The sequence below is a fragment of the Protopterus annectens genome, chromosome 6.part0 (assembly GCF_019279795.1).
Source record: "Protopterus annectens isolate FY-2018-M chromosome 6.part0, PAN1.0, whole genome shotgun sequence".
Taxonomy (NCBI): Eukaryota; Metazoa; Chordata; order Ceratodontiformes; family Protopteridae; genus Protopterus; species Protopterus annectens.
This window is the reverse complement of record NC_056737.1, coordinates 63,278,805-63,298,732: the sequence shown is the minus strand read 5'-3', so window position 1 is coordinate 63,298,732 and position 19,928 is coordinate 63,278,805. Positions and strand designations below refer to the sequence as shown.

General features: G+C 38.5%; 1 protein-coding gene across 1 annotated transcript in view; it reads right to left on the bottom strand.

The window, feature by feature from the left end:
- Nucleotides 1–9,383: 9,383 nt before the first annotated feature.
- The window catches only part of LOC122804160 (myoglobin-like), a 23,959-nt gene continuing 13,414 nt past the window's right edge, over nt 9,384–19,928 (bottom strand). The window contains exon 3 of the mRNA XM_044073849.1: nt 9,384–10,201. Within this exon, the coding sequence (XP_043929784.1) occupies nt 10,070–10,201 (132 nt within the window). The 3' untranslated portion in view covers nt 9,384–10,069. The remainder of the gene's footprint in view (nt 10,202–19,928) is intronic.

The following is a 19,928-nucleotide window of genomic DNA, read 5'->3' as shown; positions in this document are numbered from 1 at the left end:
ATGACAGTTAGTACAGAGGACTAAAGCTCTGAGATGTTAATGATCTATTTCCTGTGCCAATAGTACAGGGTTTGAATCTTTCCACCTTCATTTGCCTGCAGTGTGACATTGAGCAAGTCACTAACCAGACAGTGTTTAATGGCAACTGAGAATTTGGAAGAGGTTCCTCAATGGTCTCCTGGGCTGCATGACTAGTAACTACATATGAAGAAAAACTACATTACATTTGTTGGCACTGCTCAGTGAAGGGTTATGGACTGGTATTTCAGAACCTGAAACTGAAGAGATTTGACTGTATTTATTTGAAAGAAGGTAGAATAAAATAGAGCTGGAAAACTTGTGTTCAGTATTATTATGCAATCCAAATATAAAATATTTAGCAAGATAATGCAGCTGCACTTAGGAATGGTGTCTGTGAAGTTTTAAGTGATGGCCTGTTCAGTGCATCTGGAACTTGTGGACAGGATATGTTGGCTCTGATAAAGAAAGTGATAGATGTTATTCTGTCAGGTACTGATGATGATATTTTGCTGTCATGTGATGTTAGGCTTTTGGAACTTGCTTGGTGATACATTTGTGCATTACATTAGGTCTGTTTATTCTAGTACTCACGTCAGGTGTTTATTGAATGGCTGGTTGGCTGATGAGGGATAATAAAAGAGATGTTCAGCAAAGTTGACTCTTAAATGAGGCATTGCTTAATTTGGTCTTGCATGTTCAAATAATCTACTGTGGCATAATCAATGTCATGTTTCTGTCTTTTTTCGTTTATTTATTTTTATAAGAGCCTTTTGTTTCCTACTTTTTGTCACATGCTGATAATGTAACTAAGATTGTGATGTTTTGAATGGAAAAAGTTGTGCAAGTATCAGAGAATTGTTTGGGAGCAGTTGGAAAGTGGATGAATATGGGCAAGAGTATGGGTCTTGAATTTGTATATTCAGTGAATGTGATTTAATGGCAGATATTTGAGTTTCAGATTTCATACCCTTCAAAAATTCATACTAATGCAAGACCTACTACTATTCTATTATCTTTCTAAGTTTATAAGAGCAATATTTAAAAAGTGTCTTTATTTTTGGGCCTGTGTCCCACTTCTATGTATGACTTTGTCCAGATTTCTTGCTCTGAGGTTGAGAGGTATGAGTGTCAGAGCCACCACCGTCAGCCAGAGACATTTCAATCTGTGACCTACTTGTTGCACTCCACTCCCCATTGTAGCGGCTCTGGATGTGTCCAAGCAAGGCAAGGAGCAGTTATGCAGTGTAAGTGTACAGAGTATTCCCCCATCCAAGGTAGACCACAAGTACGACCGTGGCTTTTCATGTCCTTGATTTTGCAGAATGTTCTGGTTTTCTGTCATATTTTTATACTGTTGATTTATGCTTCTTATTATTCAGAAAATGCATGCTGTTGCAGTGTCCTGTTGCTCTGTATTAAAGTAGCAATGCTTTAATGACCATCAGGTAAGCTTGTCAGAGATTGTAAGATGCAAGTAAGCTTTAGTAAGCATACTGTTGAAGAATTACCAACTTTGAAATCCTTTTCATTGTTGCCATGCAGAGCATATTTACATAACTAGATAACATATAAGCCTTGGGTATTGAAATGCATATGACAGTATTTGTAATAAAGGACAGGATTACAGTGTTTTCAGAAGCTCATTGCATTTGTTGAAGACTTGCAGTTATTTTTGCAGGCTTTACCTGTAAACTAAACAGAATGCCAATCTATCATGTGTGGTCCATAACTTGTGCAGTAATCCTTTAAGCAATTTATCTTGAGCTTGTTTCTTGTTCGCTGTTCATTTTTTACTTTGTGAAACAAGTAGATAGTTGTCAGGCAGCAGGTATTTTTTGGATAAGAAACATTTTTACAAGTGGTAGTATCACAGAGATTGCTACTTTCAGCATGTTACTTGGTAATTTTATAAAGCTGAATATAAATTATAATTAGAACTGCAGTGCAAGGAGAAGTGGTTTGAGCTGAGTGCTGCTTGTTTTTTTTTTATACTTGATTTTGACTTGCATTCCAGTAATGTATTTAAAAAGCAATTTATTTTTCATGCCTCACAACCTTTGTGTTTCCCTCTAGATATTAAGTAAGTTGTCATGTAGCCAATGCATTGAAATATTTTTTCTTCTACACTTTATTTTGTCTTGATTGGACTTTTATAATTACAGTTTGGCACCCAGGGCAGAGTATTTAATTAAAGTTCCAGTTGCTGTGGTTTTGAGCATAGCTCCACCCCTTTCTAGTTGGTCACACCCCTCCCCATTGGCCCCACCCATTCAGCTGTCTCCTGCAGCCCCCCTTTAATTTGAAGTCACCAGCCGCCACTGACCTTAGAGATGATTACATTAAGTATTTTGTGCTGGGAAGGTCTCCCTGTGCACGGTATGACATGGTGAGCAAAATTCCCCCAGAAAAAGTTTGATTTTTTTTTTTGCAGCTGAAGTTCTTCCAACAATCTGCCTAAAAATATTTGCATTTTCTTCACAAGAACAAACCACATCAGAAGCAGACTACAGATAGATTAAGTATAATCAGAATGATTAAAATTAGTAATTTTTTCCTCACACAAGGTACAATTAAAAATGATGTAACTGCAGAAACACAGCACAAAATGTTAATTCATATATAGCTCAGATTATACCTGTCAGTCAGTACACAGGTATTCAGCAGTACAGTGCCTTAGCGATAAAAATCTCTGTCACTTAGCACCCGCATTCTGGGGTTCAAGCCTTACTTCCACTCAATGTCACTGGAAAGTTTTGCATGTTTTCCCATTTCTGTATGTTTTTTTTTTTTCCCTCAATAGTTTCCTCCTTAAAACAAGCATTTTGATTCATTGGTTATGTTAAATTGTGACATACACAGAGGCTCTCTCACACATACACACACACACACACACACACACACACACACACACACATATATATATATATATATATATATATATATATATATATAAATATATGTATATGGATTCACTTCAGAATCTCGAAATTCCGAAACATTGAATTTCATATGATCGAAACCATATGATCGATGTTTCGGAATATCAAAATTCTGAAACAAATCAAAAAAAAAAACAAAAAAAAATGTAAATGTTTCTGCAGGGGGCTTGAGTGCTTTGTGATATACTGTTGCACACATTTCATCACATGCTGAAACACTTGTGGTTTTAGTTGGCTGTACAGTTGGTTGAGTTACGCTGTCATCAAAGTTCATTACATCGACTGATACAAAATTCCAAGGATCTTCCTCTTTCTCTAAATTTGTGTGATTCTTTAGTTAGTATAATTAATTTTGGGGGATGTAGGGGCAAAATCCTTATGTTGGTGGTGGAGGTGGGTGGTTTGGGTGAAGGTCTCCCATGTAAAAGTTATTTTTTTCTTTTGGTAATCAGAAGTGTAACCCTCTGATTTACATTTCCAATTACCTTTTTTTCAATGATGATAGTATGGACTAATGACAGTCACAGATGATTCTGTTTGATGATTTGTGTTTTGATCAAACTCACCCTTGATTATTCATTATAAACTAATATGCATATATATATATATATATATATATATATACATATATATATATATATATATATATATATATATACATATATATATATATATATATGTGTGCGTGTGTGTGTGTGTGTGTGTTTGTATGTAACTCTCTTTCTTTATATATCTATATATAGATATATAAATATATACATATAGAGGTATAGCTATAGATGTAGATAGATATAGATATAGATATAGATATAGATATAGATATAGATATAGATATAGATATAGATATAGATATAGATATGTTGGTCTACTGGAAATATTTGAAATACCCAAATGTCAACCACAAAATGTCAACAAAGCAAATGTCAGCATGTTACTATGCATGCACGAAGCAATGACCTCAATGAGAGCAAAATTACAACAAAAAAGGACAAAATGTTTTTTTTTCCAGTGGAAAATGCCTCCCTGCACCCCACACCCCCAAATTATATATAATTCCAGGATCGTACAAAATTAGGGAAAGGGCATATTCCCCAACTCCAAAAATGATGTGATCTTGCATACCTGTTCACCATCTGCTTCGTTGACCAAATTGTGTCCTCTAAACAGATGTCGACCAAGAAGACATTTGATTAAATTTATGACTCCCATATACATACATCTACATCTATATCTCTGTCTCTATCTATATCTATTACTGCCTATCATAATATTGAGCATTTGAATGTTTAAATACAAAACATTTATCTAAAAGATTACAATACAAAATGTGGAAAAAAAATGTTATTCCAGAGGACAAACACCTGCTGTGTCCCCTGTGTGTGGGAGGGGCTGCATCTCGAGGTACTGGAAAACATGAGAGACCAACCAAACACCCTTATACTAGGTGACTTCAATTACCCAAAACTCAGTTGGGAAAACTACAAAAGTACTAATACCTTTGCTCAGCACTTCCTGGAAAACAATAACTCCAATGCTCTGGACCAGCTTGTAAACACCCTCACAAAAGGTAAAAATATACTTGACCTGGTCATCACCAAGATGGGGGACAAATGATCCACACCTGCGGTAAATTCCTCATTGGTTAGATCTGACCATAAACTCATCACCCTAGATATCCACATACCACCCCCATACTCCAACCCAAAAGAAATCATGGAGAAACACTTCTCCAAAGCGAACTTTATCCTACTCAGGACAGAGGTGACAAACTTCATTACTCCTAAGCAGAATGTCAATATGACTGAATCTGCTATATCCTACACAAAAGCACTCTACAAGCACCTACATGAGTGCATGGACCGTGCTATCCTGAACAAGACCAAGACCCACTCCTCCAAAAAGAGGAAACCAGTCTGGTGGACCCCGGCCATAAACAAGCTCTATAATAGAAGGAAGAAATCACTGGAAAAAAAGTAAAAACCCAGGAATGGAGGGGCTCCCTGACCAACCTTAGCAAAACACTAAGAACCCTCATAAAAAAGTCTAAGGCAAGCTTTGAAAGAAAAATCGCAACAGACACCAAAGACGATCACAAAGCATTTTTTAGCTATGTCAAAAACCTCAATAGCAACTCTCAGATCTGCTCCGAGCTACAGCATAATGGCTCAAAATTCACGGAACCAACTGATATTGCCAATATATTGGCAGATAGGTTCAGTACAAACTTCACCCCACCCTCTCCCCCCAAAGGGCTCATATCCATAACAGAAGATTGTGCTGCCCCTAAAATCACAGACACCCAGGTGAAAACAGCACTCTCCAAGGCAAGAAACACAACATCCATGGGACCAGACAGCATCCCAGGCTGCGTGCTACATGAGCTCTAAAATGACTTAACCCCTCACCTTAATACCATGTTTAACCACAGCCACACCTCAGGCTATGTGCCCACAGAGTGGTGCATGGCAACAGTCATCCCACTCCATAAAGGAGGTGCAACCACTGACCCTGGGAACTACCGCCCCATCAGCCTGACAAGTCTCATCTGAAAGGCCATGGAGCGCATCATCTTGGAACTCATAAACAATGACATTGGGAACCTACAAACCCTAGACCCCACTCAGTTTGGGTTCATAAAGGGAAGGTCATGTCTCCTAAATCTGTTTGATGTCTTCAAAATGGTCACTAAAGCAATAGATGAGGTAAAGGTGGTTCACACAGCATACCTTGATCTTGCAAAGGCCTTTGATACCATTCCCCACTTGGGAATTATAGACAAACTCACCAACCTAAATATAAACCCCTACGTTACAAGATGGGTCACTAACTGGCTCATGGATAGAACACATTCAGTGAGAATAGGAAATGCTAGATCAGACTCCAAACCTGTGACTAGTGGTATACCACAGGGCTCAGTCTTGTGACCCCTCCTGTTCGGTATCTATTTCTCTGAGGTACAAGCATACATGGAGGGACTATGGCTCACAAAGTTCGCAGATGACTGCAAACTGGGTGCCATAATTGAGACTCCTACTGATGTAGACATCCTTCAAAAGGGTCTTAAGGATACAGATACGTGGTGCCAAAACCATGGCCTCAAACTAAATGCCAAAAAGTGCATTGTTATCCCCTTTGGGAAAAAACAAGTACCTATGAACTACAACATAGGTGGCAGTCCACTTATCACAGAGAGTGTGATAAGAGACCTAGGGACACGGGTAGATAGTAACCTTTCCTTCGACAACCACATTGCCAAAGTGGTTAGAAAATCCTTCTACATGGCCCACCTTATCACAAAGGGGTTTGCATCTAGGAATAAGGAAGTTATTGTTCCCCCTTACTCATTAGACCCATTATTGAATATAATGCCCCATTTGGGATGTACCTAACAAGACATCTGCAACAACTGGAGAGGCCTCAAAAGTACCTCACAAAGAGGATAACGGGCCTTAAACAGATGCCCTATGCCATGAGGGTAAAAAAACTCAGATTGTACTCCGTCTTGTACCGGCTACTCAGAGGCAATCTCTGCCTGACATACAAGGCTATGTCAAACCTCGAATTGATAGAAATGCTTCACCTAAGGAAAACCCAATCCACCAGAGCTACACACTCAAGGGAAATAAACATGACATCATCAATAAACAGGACATGTTGGAGAGACAGATTCGTGTCCCAAAGACTCCCCTTGCTCTGGAATAATATCCCCATATATGCGAGTCAGAGCTCCTCGTTGGCACTCTTCAAGAGAAATCTTGATGAGTGGATGGGAAACAGGAAATTCACCCTGGGAATCGCTTCTGTGGCCCTGCTCGATAGGGGTGCAGGTAACTAAACCACTTGGGAGGGAGGCGATAGCACAAAATGTTTTGGCTAGGCTTATTTATGCCCTAGAGCCAATAGCCTAGTACCTACCTATGAACCTATGAACCCATGAACCAGCTGCTACTTATACCTGCCAACTCGAAGGTTTCACAACAGTGGAAAATGGGCCAATTCCCACACGCACACACACACAAGCACACACACACACACACACACACACACACACACACACACACACACACACACACACACACACACACAAGCCAGCCGTACCTGAAACAAAGAGACTTCAATTCTCTCAATCTACAAAAATAGCAGTCAATATATGTAATGTTCAACTGAGTAAACCTCAGCCATACACACACACACACACACACACACACACACACACACACACACACACACACATATATATATATGTGTGTGTGTGTGTGTGTATATATGTATATATAATACATATATATATATATATATATCTATATATATATATATATATATATATATATATATATATATACACACATATAACTCCACCACAAAAAAAACAGCACTCCGTGAACAATAAATGTTCAAAATTGTAATGTTTAACAGCAAAATAACAAAACTAGTTGATTCTGATGAATTTCTTGGATCCACAATAATAACCTGAAAACTGTAATTTAGTGTTGTTTTTTTTTTTTTTTTTTTATAGTTGTGCTGGTATCAGTCCTTTGACTTCCAAAGAAGAATCTGCTTGGTTGCGCTGACAATGCTAGTGGGTGAAACTGATCTGCTTTTATTGTGATTCACACCAGTCATGCTACTCTGTTACTGTTGCTGAGATATGTACTAGATTTTTTATTTTGCTGATAAGCATTACAATTTTGAATATTTATTGTTCATGGAATACTGTCTTTTTTTTTTTTCTGGGTTCATGCACCTGTGGTCATTTAAGGATATACACACACACACGTATGTATATATATATATATATATATATATATATATATATAGATATATATATGGGTCTACTTCTAATAATTGAAAGACCACTTACCCTGAAACTGAATTTACCAAGATGACAACACTGAACTGTTAATTTACTGAACGGTCACACCACCAAATTTTTTAAAAGGAAAAGTATGCACTTGGTCAACACTGAATGAAGAAATGCACCGCAGTATGCTCCCCACATCACCCCTAACTACATTTACCAACTCCAGGATTACACTACAGTGGGGACAAGGGCAAATTTCCCCATGTTGGTCTAGTGCATGCATTCTCTTTTCAAATATTTGGTAGTGCGATCATTCGGTAAACTAACAGTTTGGTGTTGTTGTGTCCATAAATTCAGTTTCGGGTAAGTGGTCTTTCGATTATTAGAAGCAGACCGTTTTATTTATATATATATATATATATATATATATATATATATATATATATATATATATATTTTGCTGGCATCCTTTTTTAAGGGTTGCTGTGACATGGTGTCAGGGAATTTGTCCTTTCCATGCTGATGTGTGATCTCAGACATGGTATATATAATTAGCATGGGTGCAGGGGGGACTTAACTCCCACAAAAATAAAATAATTTTAGTTTTTTGTATTATTTTGATAATTTTAAATGAAATCTAACATGATCATTCTTTCTACATTCTCTTTTATGAGCATTTGATGTTTGATTTGTTTGTGTCTTTCGGCATTTCCCGGTTAGGGGTCACCACAGCGGAACTCCAGTCCGCTAATGATTGGCAGTAGAGTTTTACGTGCTGGCTTGCTGGGCCTAATGCACAACCTTCAATGAAGGAACGCCCATTCATGCATGTCACCACACAGAAGACGCTCTAACTGAGAATCGAACGGGCAACGTCTAACTGTGAGGCGACAATGCTTCCGCAGCACCACCACCGCAGTAAAACATATATATATATATATATATATATATATATATATACCTGTGTGTGTGTGTGTGTGTGTGTGTGTGTGTGTGTGTGTGTGTGTGTGTGTGTGTGTGTTTGTGTATGTATGTTTACTCTTGCCCTTGAGGTCCATGTTGCTGGGGTGTGGCTGAAAAGGGTCTATGGACTAGTCCACTTACTCTGCTAACAAATAATAAGTCAGTCAGTAGTCAACGAGCCAATCACTTAATCATCAAAAGATAATCAGAAAAAAATCTAGTACCAGAATGTAGATCACTGCTTTCTGTGTTAGTGTCAGATGGAAATGGAGAGAAGTTCTTTAGTGCCTGAATGAGAATAACTCAGTAACAGAGGTGTTGACATAATATGAAATACATGTGTTAGGCCTCCTACCTCTAGAAATTAGAGAAACAAGATGAATATTGTCTGTACAACAGATGAGTGAGCATGACAGACAGAAAAGATACATAACTAAGTGGAGGGTAAGTATTAGGAGAAAGGAGCATCAGAAAAAAGAAGGCAATATGTATGAGAAAGGATCAATAACAGTATTTTAAGATAACTGAGTATTGCCAAACCAACAACAATCAGCATTGACAAGGTGTGTGAGATTATTAGTTTCTAGATTTTTGAGCAAGTGAATTAAATATTTGCTAAGGGCATAATATAAAATATTAAATAGTCATGGAAGCTGGCAGCATTTTGAATTACTTTATTAATGAACTGGCAGTGTTGTAACTTTTTGCAGCAGCAGTTATTCAAAAGCCTTGATGTATAGATAATCATTGCAGGTTACTTTTGTGCTGTTTGTTAAAATGTGATAACTTTCAGTGACAAGTTCTGGGAAATTTAAACACTGAAGTAAGGTATCAATATGAGTTTAAACAAAACACTTAAGTATGATGCAGGTAACAACAAACATATCTGATATCAGTCCTCCATTGCGCATTAGAAAACTACACAACCATATAGTTTTCATCTAACTTAAATAGGTCATAAAGTATATGCTGTGCTTTTACTTTAATTGAAAGTGAAATTAGTTTTTCAAATTTCATGCTCACAAATAATGTAGACTTTAGGTCTGAGATCTAGAATTCTTCTTTGCTGTACAATGTAGCCATTTTGTCTGATAGAGTTTCTACATACTGATGTGTCAGTTAATAATTATTTCATTCAAGCAAGCAGATCAGTGCTGTTAAAAAGTCACAGTCAGTTACTTTCATAAATATAGTACAGTTCTAAAGCAATATGCAGATGTTTTTTAATTTTTGTTATAAAGATTTCATTACATTGCAATTAATGTTTTTATTACAAAGGTATATGCTTTCATGAGCAAGCCTTTCTCTTATGGAAGAGGTACAAACAAGATCAATGCTGCTGTCCTTATACTTTGGCGTAGTTGCTTTTCAAAGTATTGGCAATCTGCTTCAGAGCTGCGTTCATAGCATCCCGGACAGGTGCATACTCTGCTGGCAAATTTTCATGGACGTATACATCAATGACAGAGGAAATCAGCTGCATTAAAAGAAAGCGAAACAATCAGCTGTGATGCACAGCAAATACAGCTGCAAACGTGACATAAACAGCACCAACCCAAGAGACGCCATTTAACATAAACTAAAAGATCTTAATGTTGCTAGTACTTCAAAGACAGGAAAGAGTTGCTTGTTCAGGATTGCTGCATATGATTACAATTTTTTTAAACTTCTGTGCCTCACTACTTCAAGGCAACAACAGGAAGTGTACAGTATGTTCCTTTAACTCAAATAATTGATAAAAAAAAATCACAGCTCATGTAAAAAAATAAAAATTTTAATGCATCAAAAAGTAAATACTTTCATCATATGCTGTTTAGAAGAGCAGAAAATAGGTGTGTTTGTGGGTGGGGAGTTAAAAAGTGCCTCTTGGAAATCACCAGGACAGGTACCAATCAAAGGGGACACAATCTGAGGATCGATGATGGCTGACTTAGATAAAATACTATTTTTTTTTTGTAAATGAGTTTGTAAATCCTTAGAATAGCCCCATGAAAGAGACTATAGATTTAAAAGCATACAAGCTTCAAGAATGTATTTAGCAAACATAAGGCCTTTCTTTTGAGACAAGGGAGAAATTATGCTGTTAGTTGGCTTTATAGCTTTCCTTTAAGAAAGATAGTAGGTAATGTAGTTGGATCAAATGCCATTATCTGCCATCATAATCTAAGTTTCTATGTATAATCATTTGCATCTACCTCTTCCAACACAGTGCTCTCTTTTGCAGGAAGTACAGCTGCAACAGTTTAACTTTCATTGCAATTAAATGGTAAGTGTTCTGTTGTTGTAGCTGGTTGCTGCAATGTAATACATGATTCTGTGGTAATACGTTATGTGCCAGGCTTGTGCTTAAAAAAAATAAATAAATAAATACTATCTTATTTGCTCGTTTCCCACCTTTCCTAGCCAGTATAGTCCAGATCCCAGGCTTTGCTTGTCTAGGACTTTTATTTTCTGTGTTCAGAGCTATCCAGACCTTGCTGTGGTAGAGGGAAGTCCTACTGCTTACCAGTGGGGGTGGTGAGCACTGTACTGCCTAACAATAGAGGAGTGGTTTCCAGTTCTGAAATTGTAATTTTATTAGCCTTTTTAGGCTGATTTCTATCCCTTTCAACTTTCTGGCTTACAAACGCATGTGTTTGTGTATTTTTCACATTGTGCAGCACCACAGGGCTACAGTTAAACTATTCCAGGTGCCAGAAAGTCTGCTCTTCAAATTTTCCCTTAGAACTAGCTGGTTTCTCAATAGTAGCAATAAAATCTAAACCCCTGTGATTAGCACTTGCTCTAGAACCTGCTGGAAAGTACTAGGAAGCCTGAAACTGATACAAGCACTCAACTCTCCTTGCCAATAAGGAGAAATTAATTGTAGGCACTAAACAGCCTATAACTGAAAAGTACCTTGCAAAGGTAAGGGAAAACAGCTCTTGTACTTTACAAGAAAAGCACCTAAACAGGCATGTCCAAGGGTCAGCTTCCAGTGATTTCTCCTATCCACCTGGTGAATCTGGGCATACTGGGGCAATGTGGCAACTGCCTCATGTACACAGACAACCCTCTCCTCCTACCACCCAACACTACAACCTGTGAGAGATGCACTTACATAGCCAAACTGGAAGCAAAGCTCTCTCCAGCGAAGATTGTGCTAGACAGTCAAGAGGAGAAGGTTAACACCTGCACTACACCTCAACGACACATAGCCATTTAAAACCCACACCATCAACACTCACACATAGCAACACTAAACCCACATATGCAGAGGACGTTAACATTAACCTGCCCAAGCAACAATGACTTCTGAAGCTGAAATGCAAGCAAACACCAGTCACAACCAAAGTGACACATAGCTCACAACACCAGTGTGCCACCCAACAATAGCCCCTAAGACAAGACAATGTACCCAACACTTTAGTCATAGGTGACTCTATAGTCAGGCACATTGATGTCCCACTCACCAGGCTGAACAAGTGAAAAATTACAGTCGGCTGCCTGTCAGGTGCCAGGATCCACCACATAATGCATGCACTCAAGTCACTCCACAAAAAGTCCAAATACAACTCCGCCATTGTCCATGTTGGAGTGAATGACTTGCGACATACCTCCCTGGACTACATGCTCTCGAATCATGTGGCCCAGGCAGGTATGACCCTAACCCTGAGTAGCATCCTGCCTTCACCCAGAATTATACCACAGTATAAGGACAAAATTATTGACTTCAACAATTGGCTAAGCTTCTGGTGTCATTCAAAGTGGATCCAGTATCTGTGTGCCTGGGAAGACATGATCGACAAACCACAATGCTTTGCCAGAGATGGTCTGCACCTGTCACCCCTGGGATTCAGGTTACTGGCTAAAGCTCTTGCCACTCCTATAGTGCCTTTTTTAGGCAAGGTACAAAGGACAAAACCACCACAGTAACAGATACAAGCATGCAAAATCTGAAGGTAATGCTACTCAATGCTACAAGTCTAAACCTCAAAATGGACTCTCTCGGCGCACTCCTAAAAATGGAGAACATCGATATCTGTGCAGTGACTGAGAACTGGTTCAAGGCTTCAGAGAACATCTCTGCAATACCAGGCTACAACTCTTACCACACTTTTCGGCCACCAAACCAAGACTGAAACACTAAAGGTGGAGGAGTGTCCATATTCACCAAGGATATTCACACCGCCAGGCTAGTTGCCCAACACAATGCAGCTGAAATTCTCCAGGTGCAACGCACACTAGGTAAGACTGCAATCCAAATTGTGGATTGCTACAGATCACCCACCATGCCCCAAGATTCTCACTACACCTTTCCAAACATACTGGAAAATATTAAGATACAACCAAATACCCTAATACTTGGTGATTTCAACTACCCTGCCTTTAACTGGGAAAACTACTCAGGTACCAATAGCTTTTCCCAACGGTTCTTGGAATTCATAAATTCCAACACCCTGGATCAACTAATCCATTGTCCCACCAGGGGCTCCAATATCCTAGACCTGGTCATTACCAACATGGGAGATAGATGCTCCACACCAGTGGTCACCCTCTCATTAGTCAGATCTGACCATAAGCAAATCACCCTTGACAGCCACATCCCACCCTCACCTTCCCCCCCAGTAAGGAAACCTCTGTAAACAAAATCTCCAAATCCAACTTCATGCTACTCACGTCAGAAGTGACAAACTTCATGGCACCCATGCAGACGGGATCTGAAGGTTCGACTGCTGAATCCTACAATAAGGCACTGTACGAGCACATCCACTCATGCATAAATCATGCCATCCCAAATAGAACCAAGAAGCTCTCCTCCAAAAAAAGGAAACCAATCTGGTGGTCCACTGCCATAAACAAACTTTACAACATAAGGAAGAAACTGTTGCAGAAAAGAGGAAAATCCCAGGATGCAAAAAACTCCCTTACCAGCCTCAGGAAGAAGCTGAGATCCCTCATAAAATCATCAATACCTAGTTACGAAAATAAAAGATTCCAAAGACAACCACAAGGCATTCTATAGTTATGTCAAGAATCTCAATGGCAATGCTCAGATCTGCTCTGAACTACAACAGAATAGCATTAACTATATTGATCCCAAGGATATTGCCAGTATCCTGGCAGATCGATTTAGTGCCAGTTTAACCCCCTCTCATCCTCTAAAGGGACCATCTTAATACCAAAATATTGCCAAATTCCGGTAATCATGGCCACACAGGTAGAAACCACACTCTCCAAAGCTAAGAATACAGCATCCATGGAACCAGATGACATCCTGTGCTGTGTACTACATGAACTACAAAATGAACTGTCACCTCACCTAAGTGTCATGTTTAATCATAGCCTCGCCTCAGGCTTCATGCCCACTAAGTGGTGCACAGCTACAGTTATCCCACTCCAGAAGGGGGGATCCACCTTGGATACCAGGAATTACCATCCCATCAGTCTGACGAGCCTGATATGCAAGGTCATGGAACGCATTATCATGGAACTTATAAACAAAAACAGTGGTAACTTTCAAACACTAGACCCCACCCAGTTTGGGTTCGTGATGGGCTGATCTTGTCTCCTGAACCTGATTGACTTCTTTGAATCAGTCTCTAGAGCTGTGGATGAGGGTAAGGTGGTCCACACAGCCTATCTGGACCTCGCCAAGGCCTTCTACACCATCCCCCACTCTGGAATTATAGATAAACTTACTAAACTTGGCCTAAAATCCTACATCACTTGATGGGTTGCCAACTGGCTTACTGACAGAACACAGACTGTAAAAGTAGCTGACTCCAAATCCAGCTCCAGACAAGTGACAAGTGGAGTACCTCAGGGTTCAGTCCTGGGACTGCTCTTGTTTGGCATCTACTTCTCTGAAGTACAGGCCAACACTAAGGGACTCTGGCTAACAAAGTTCGCAGATGACTGCAAACTGGGAGCCATTACTGAATCCCCAAATGATGTGGCTATTCTACAAAAGCACCTTACAGAAACAGATGCTTGGTGCCAGAACCATGGTCTTAAGCTTAATGCTAAGAAATGTATAGTTATCCTCTTTGAGAAAAAACATGTACCCATGAATTACCACGTAGTTGGCAGTACACTAAATACGAAAAGTGTGATGAGAGACTTAGGGACACGAGTGGATAGTGGTCTCACTTTCCTTAACCACATCACCACAACCATCTGGAAATCCTTCTATGTGGCACACCTCATCACTAAGGTCTTTTCATTCAGAAAAATGGAGGTTATTGTCCCACTGTACTCATCCCTCATTAGACCCATTATAGAGTATAACGACCCGTTTGGTATGTACCTCACAAGACATCTGCAACAGCTGGAAAGGCCGCAGAAATACCTCACTAAAAGAATCATAGGCCTAAAGCAGATGCCATATGCTGACCATCTAAAAAAACTCCAGCTATACTCTGTGGCATATCGTCTACTCAGAGGTGATCTCTGCCTAACATACATGGCCATGTCAAACCCTGAGCTGCTGGACATGCTCCACTTAAAGAAATCCCAATCCCTCGGAGCCACATGCTCTTGGGATCTAAACCTTGTCATCACAATGAACAAAACATGCTGGAGGGATAAGTTCTTGACCCAGAGACTCCCCATACTCTGGAATAGACTGCCTATACATGTCAAGCAGAGTGCCTCCTTGGCCCTCTTCAAAAGGAACCTTGATGATTGGATGGGAGATAGGAAATTCACCCCCAGGATCATGTCAATCACCCTGCTAGACAGAGGTCCAGGGAAGTAAATATTGTGGGAAGAAATATCCAGAGAATTGTTATGGCTAGGCTTGTATAGGCCCTAGGGCTGATAGCCTAGTACCAACCTATGAACATATGAACTTATGTAATCACAAATGTACAAATACCAGAATTTGCAATTTAAAGATCAAAATTGCAGTATCCTGTTCTTCTCTTAAGGTACAATGATATCAGAGTTGCTATGTATAATCTGTGTGTGTGTGTGTGTGTGTGTGTGTGTGTGTGTGTGTGTGTGTGTGTGTGTGTGTGTGTATATGATGAGGGTGACACTGGTGTTCCTAAGTGAATTGTTTTCTCCAGTGGACTTACTAGTCAACAAATAGGCAAAAACAAGCAAACAAACAAACACATAAATAAATAAATAAATAAATAAATAAATAAATAAATAATAAAACTTATGAAAACCCCTTGCTTAAAGTACTAGTTTACCTTTAAAAAGGAATAGTTTTGTTTTGTGGGCTTAACTGGTCAATAAATAGGTAATAAATAATTAAATAAAACTTATGAAAAACGTTTTCCCTAATAGTAATACCCACAAGACACATACAGACACACACACCATCAAGCATGCATACACACACACACACTGGCACTCACCATCAAGAATGCACAACCCTACACATAGCTTTCACACACACACACACACACACACACACACACACACACACACACACACACACACACACACACACACATGCACGCACACACTTGGCATAATGGTTAAGGTCTTCATCTTATAGACACAGGGTACAGGTTGCTAGTGTTCACTTATGAACAATACACATAGTCCTTAGGGTCTGACTGGAGAGTTGATAAATTAGCAAGCAAAGAAGAGTAGTATTGTTGTAAATGAATTCATCCTCAAGTCTTGGTGAGTACCCTCATGAGGTGGATCCTGTTTTTCACAAAATCTCACCAAGATGACACTCATATATAGACTGTGTTTTATATAGCATATATCATGGACAGACGTACATTAAAAAATAAAAAAAGATGTCCAATTTTGGTAGGCACACTCTTGCCAGGACTGGAAAAATGATAACTCAAAAGCCTGAAGACCTTGAAACATTCCTACAATGGGGTAGGCCATGGCAAGGGGGAGAATGCCCCACCCCTCACCCCCCTCCCTGTTGTAGAAGAAGTAGCAATCCACAAAAAAAATCACAAAAACTGATAGGTCAAAAAAGAGCTATAAAGACAATAAGACAATAAAGTGCACTATTGAGGATAAGAAATAAATTATGTATTGCTACTATTATGCAAGAAGCCCAGAATTTCCAGACAGAAGATATACAAAAAGATTGAGAGAAATTAGAGGAAAGAAAAATACTTCCACAAGAAAAACTGTCAGAAGCTTCAAATGCAAATTTGCATTCATATATGCATTCATTAATACAACAGATCCATGAAAAACTCTATATAGACCAAAACACCTTGGGCTATTTGGAAAAAAGAAGTGACTGAGGAAGTGCAAAAATATAAAGAACAAAATCTAGAGACTTTTGAAATGTATAAAAAAGAAATATGGACATGGGAAAGAAAGAGAAATCTGATATGCTGTAATATTTATTCAAAGGAGAAAGCCAAATTAATCAACATAAAAAAGGCAGCCCCAAAGGTATTCAAAGAAAAATACAGGCAAAGGCATCCAGATACGGAAAATTTCACAGTAAAAAATAAGATCACAAAGAGGGAATGTAAGGCAGAAGAGTAGTCATACAGAAGTTACAAAAATAGAAGTTGAAGTTGTGAAATACTTGTGAAGTGAAGGATTTGGTGTAGAAAGTTTAACATAGGTTATATCACAGCATGATGGAACAATGAACCTCCAAAGTAAGGAAGAACAGGAGGAGCGAGAAGCATCTGAAGAAGAAATATGGACATGGGAAAGAAAAAGAAATTTAATATGGTTTAATATTTATGCAAAGGAGAAAGCAAAACTAACCAATACCAAAAGAGCAGCAACAGAGATATTTGAAGAGAAATACAAACAAATGCATCTGGACATGGAAAATTTTACAATACAAAAAAAAAAATAAGAAAACAAAGAAGGAAAGAAGATTAGTAATGGAGAAGTTAAAGTAATATAAACTGAGGTTATGGATTACCTGTGAAGTGAAGGATTTAGTGTAGAAAATTTAACTCAGATAACATTACAACAGGATAGAGCAATGGGCATCCAAATTAAGAAGAAACCAGTGGAGCATGAAGTATCTGATCAGTTACCATATGAAGATACTTTGGAGCCTTCCATAGGAAACCAGTGCAAACATTCAGTTGAAGTTGGAAAGCAAGGGAAAGAACAGCAAACTATGGAACTCTGATGCAGTCAATGTTGTGTCAGGAAAGGCCAGTGAGTTCCCATATGAAAGAGCAATGGAGGACACAGGATGAAACTGAAGAGAAAGTGGCACAGGAAGATGCTATGAAACTTTCTCTAGATGGACAGACATATTAAGATCAATGAAAGAAAGACTACAGAAGGTCAATAAAACCCCAAAAGTTAGAAATTTGATAAAACAAATGAACACAGTAATTAGGACTGTCCATAGAGATTCATGTGACATAACAGAAGTAAATAGGATATATTACTGTGCAGCTAAATTAATAACAGATAAAGGCTTACCACAAGAACATAGGGTAGTGAGGGAAAGGAAGGAAGGAGAGACATTGAATGCCATCATGGAAGTATTGATTAAAGAAAACTACAAAGCAATTAAGACAAGAAGTGTCACTGTTCAAAGTGATCAACAAAAATACTCAGAAAGATAGATGTGATAAAAGCAACACAGAGTGATATAACAGACCAGGATCTATCATGCACTATCACAAACAATAAACTAAAAATATCAACACTGGCAGAAAAACTTAGAAGATATTAGATAAATATAAAGGAAAAGTATAAAATAAGCAATTTATTGATGACCCAAAAAAGTTTTACAGAGAATTAGAAACAAAGCAAATGGAATTGAAACATCACCAAAAAAAGAATAAATAGTTACATTTTGGAGGAATATCTATGCAGATCCTGTGGAACATAACAAAGATGCTAAATGGATAGAAGTAAAAGAAAGAATTAGAAGCTGAAATGTACAGGATATGAAATAGGATGAAGTAATAACCAGAGAGATTGAAACAAAGTTAAGAAAAGCTCTTAAATGAAAAACCCCAGATCCAGATGCAGTACCTAACTTTTGGCTAAAAGTATTAACATCATTGCATGAAGATTTAGCCATGAGTAAGAACTATTTATATGTGCACGCTGAACAGACACCAGCCTGGTTAACAACAGGAAAAGCAATGCTCCTACTAAAGAGCGAGCCTGCAAGCTGCCCTAAAGGTTATAGACCAATAGCTTGCCTTCTGATGATGTTTAAACTATACACTGGAACTGATGCCAACAGAGTTTATAGTAATTTAGAAGAAAACTCAATTATGGCAATAGAACAAAAGGATAAAAAAGAAAGTCCTAAGATAAAAATCAGACAGCAACTGAATGTGCCAAAAATCAAAAGAAAGAACATACTGTGAAGGATCAGATGAGAAGGCAAGAAATGTGAAAAATGGTTAAATAGAGTTCCAAGTATATAAAACTCTTGGAACAACCTCATGTTGATCAGGATTGAATGCAGGAATGGTTAAGGAGAGGTAAATTTAAACCAAAAGAAAAAGGTGAATATAGGCAGTCCAAGATAGTGGACTACATACACATTGGTTTTATGTCCATTAAACTTGTGGGAGAAATGCACAAATGTAGGTTTTGTAAAACTGAATTAGAATCAGTCACACATCTTGTTGCTGATTGTGATATATAATGGCAGAAGGACTGTATACTGACAGGCATAATAATGTGGCAAGACTGTTGCACTGGGGATTGTGTAAACATTATGGTACTGAAGTTGCTGAAAAACACTGGAAACATGAGTAACAAGGCTTTATAGAAAATTATGAAGTTTATATCACATGGGATCATCTATTACCAACAGTTCAGAGAATAGATGGGAGAAAAGCAGATATAGTAATCCATGAAAAGAAGGCAAAAGTAGCACTGATCATTGAAATTGCTACACCCAGTGACTACAGCTGAAAGGCAAACAATAACAACTTAAATATGTCATCAATACATGTAACTCCATACAAATTGCAGAAGGAGTCATTATTGGGCACATTGCGTGTGGAGAGGGTCTATATTAGAAGATCGAAACTCCAAAAGAGCGAATGCTCTTTAATCGAACACTAATATTTGAAAGCACACAATATTGAAGGTACGGAACAGTGATTTTTTTCCCCAGGGAAAAAAAAATCGCTGGGCCGTTGTCAGGAGTTTGCCGTTTTCTCCACTGTGGTGCAATTTTGGAGTTGGTATATTTTAAGTAGGGGGTGTGTGGGGCACACTGACCCTTACATCGGGGGGTGTGGGGGTGAAGCCCCCATTTTATTTTGTCTTTTTTT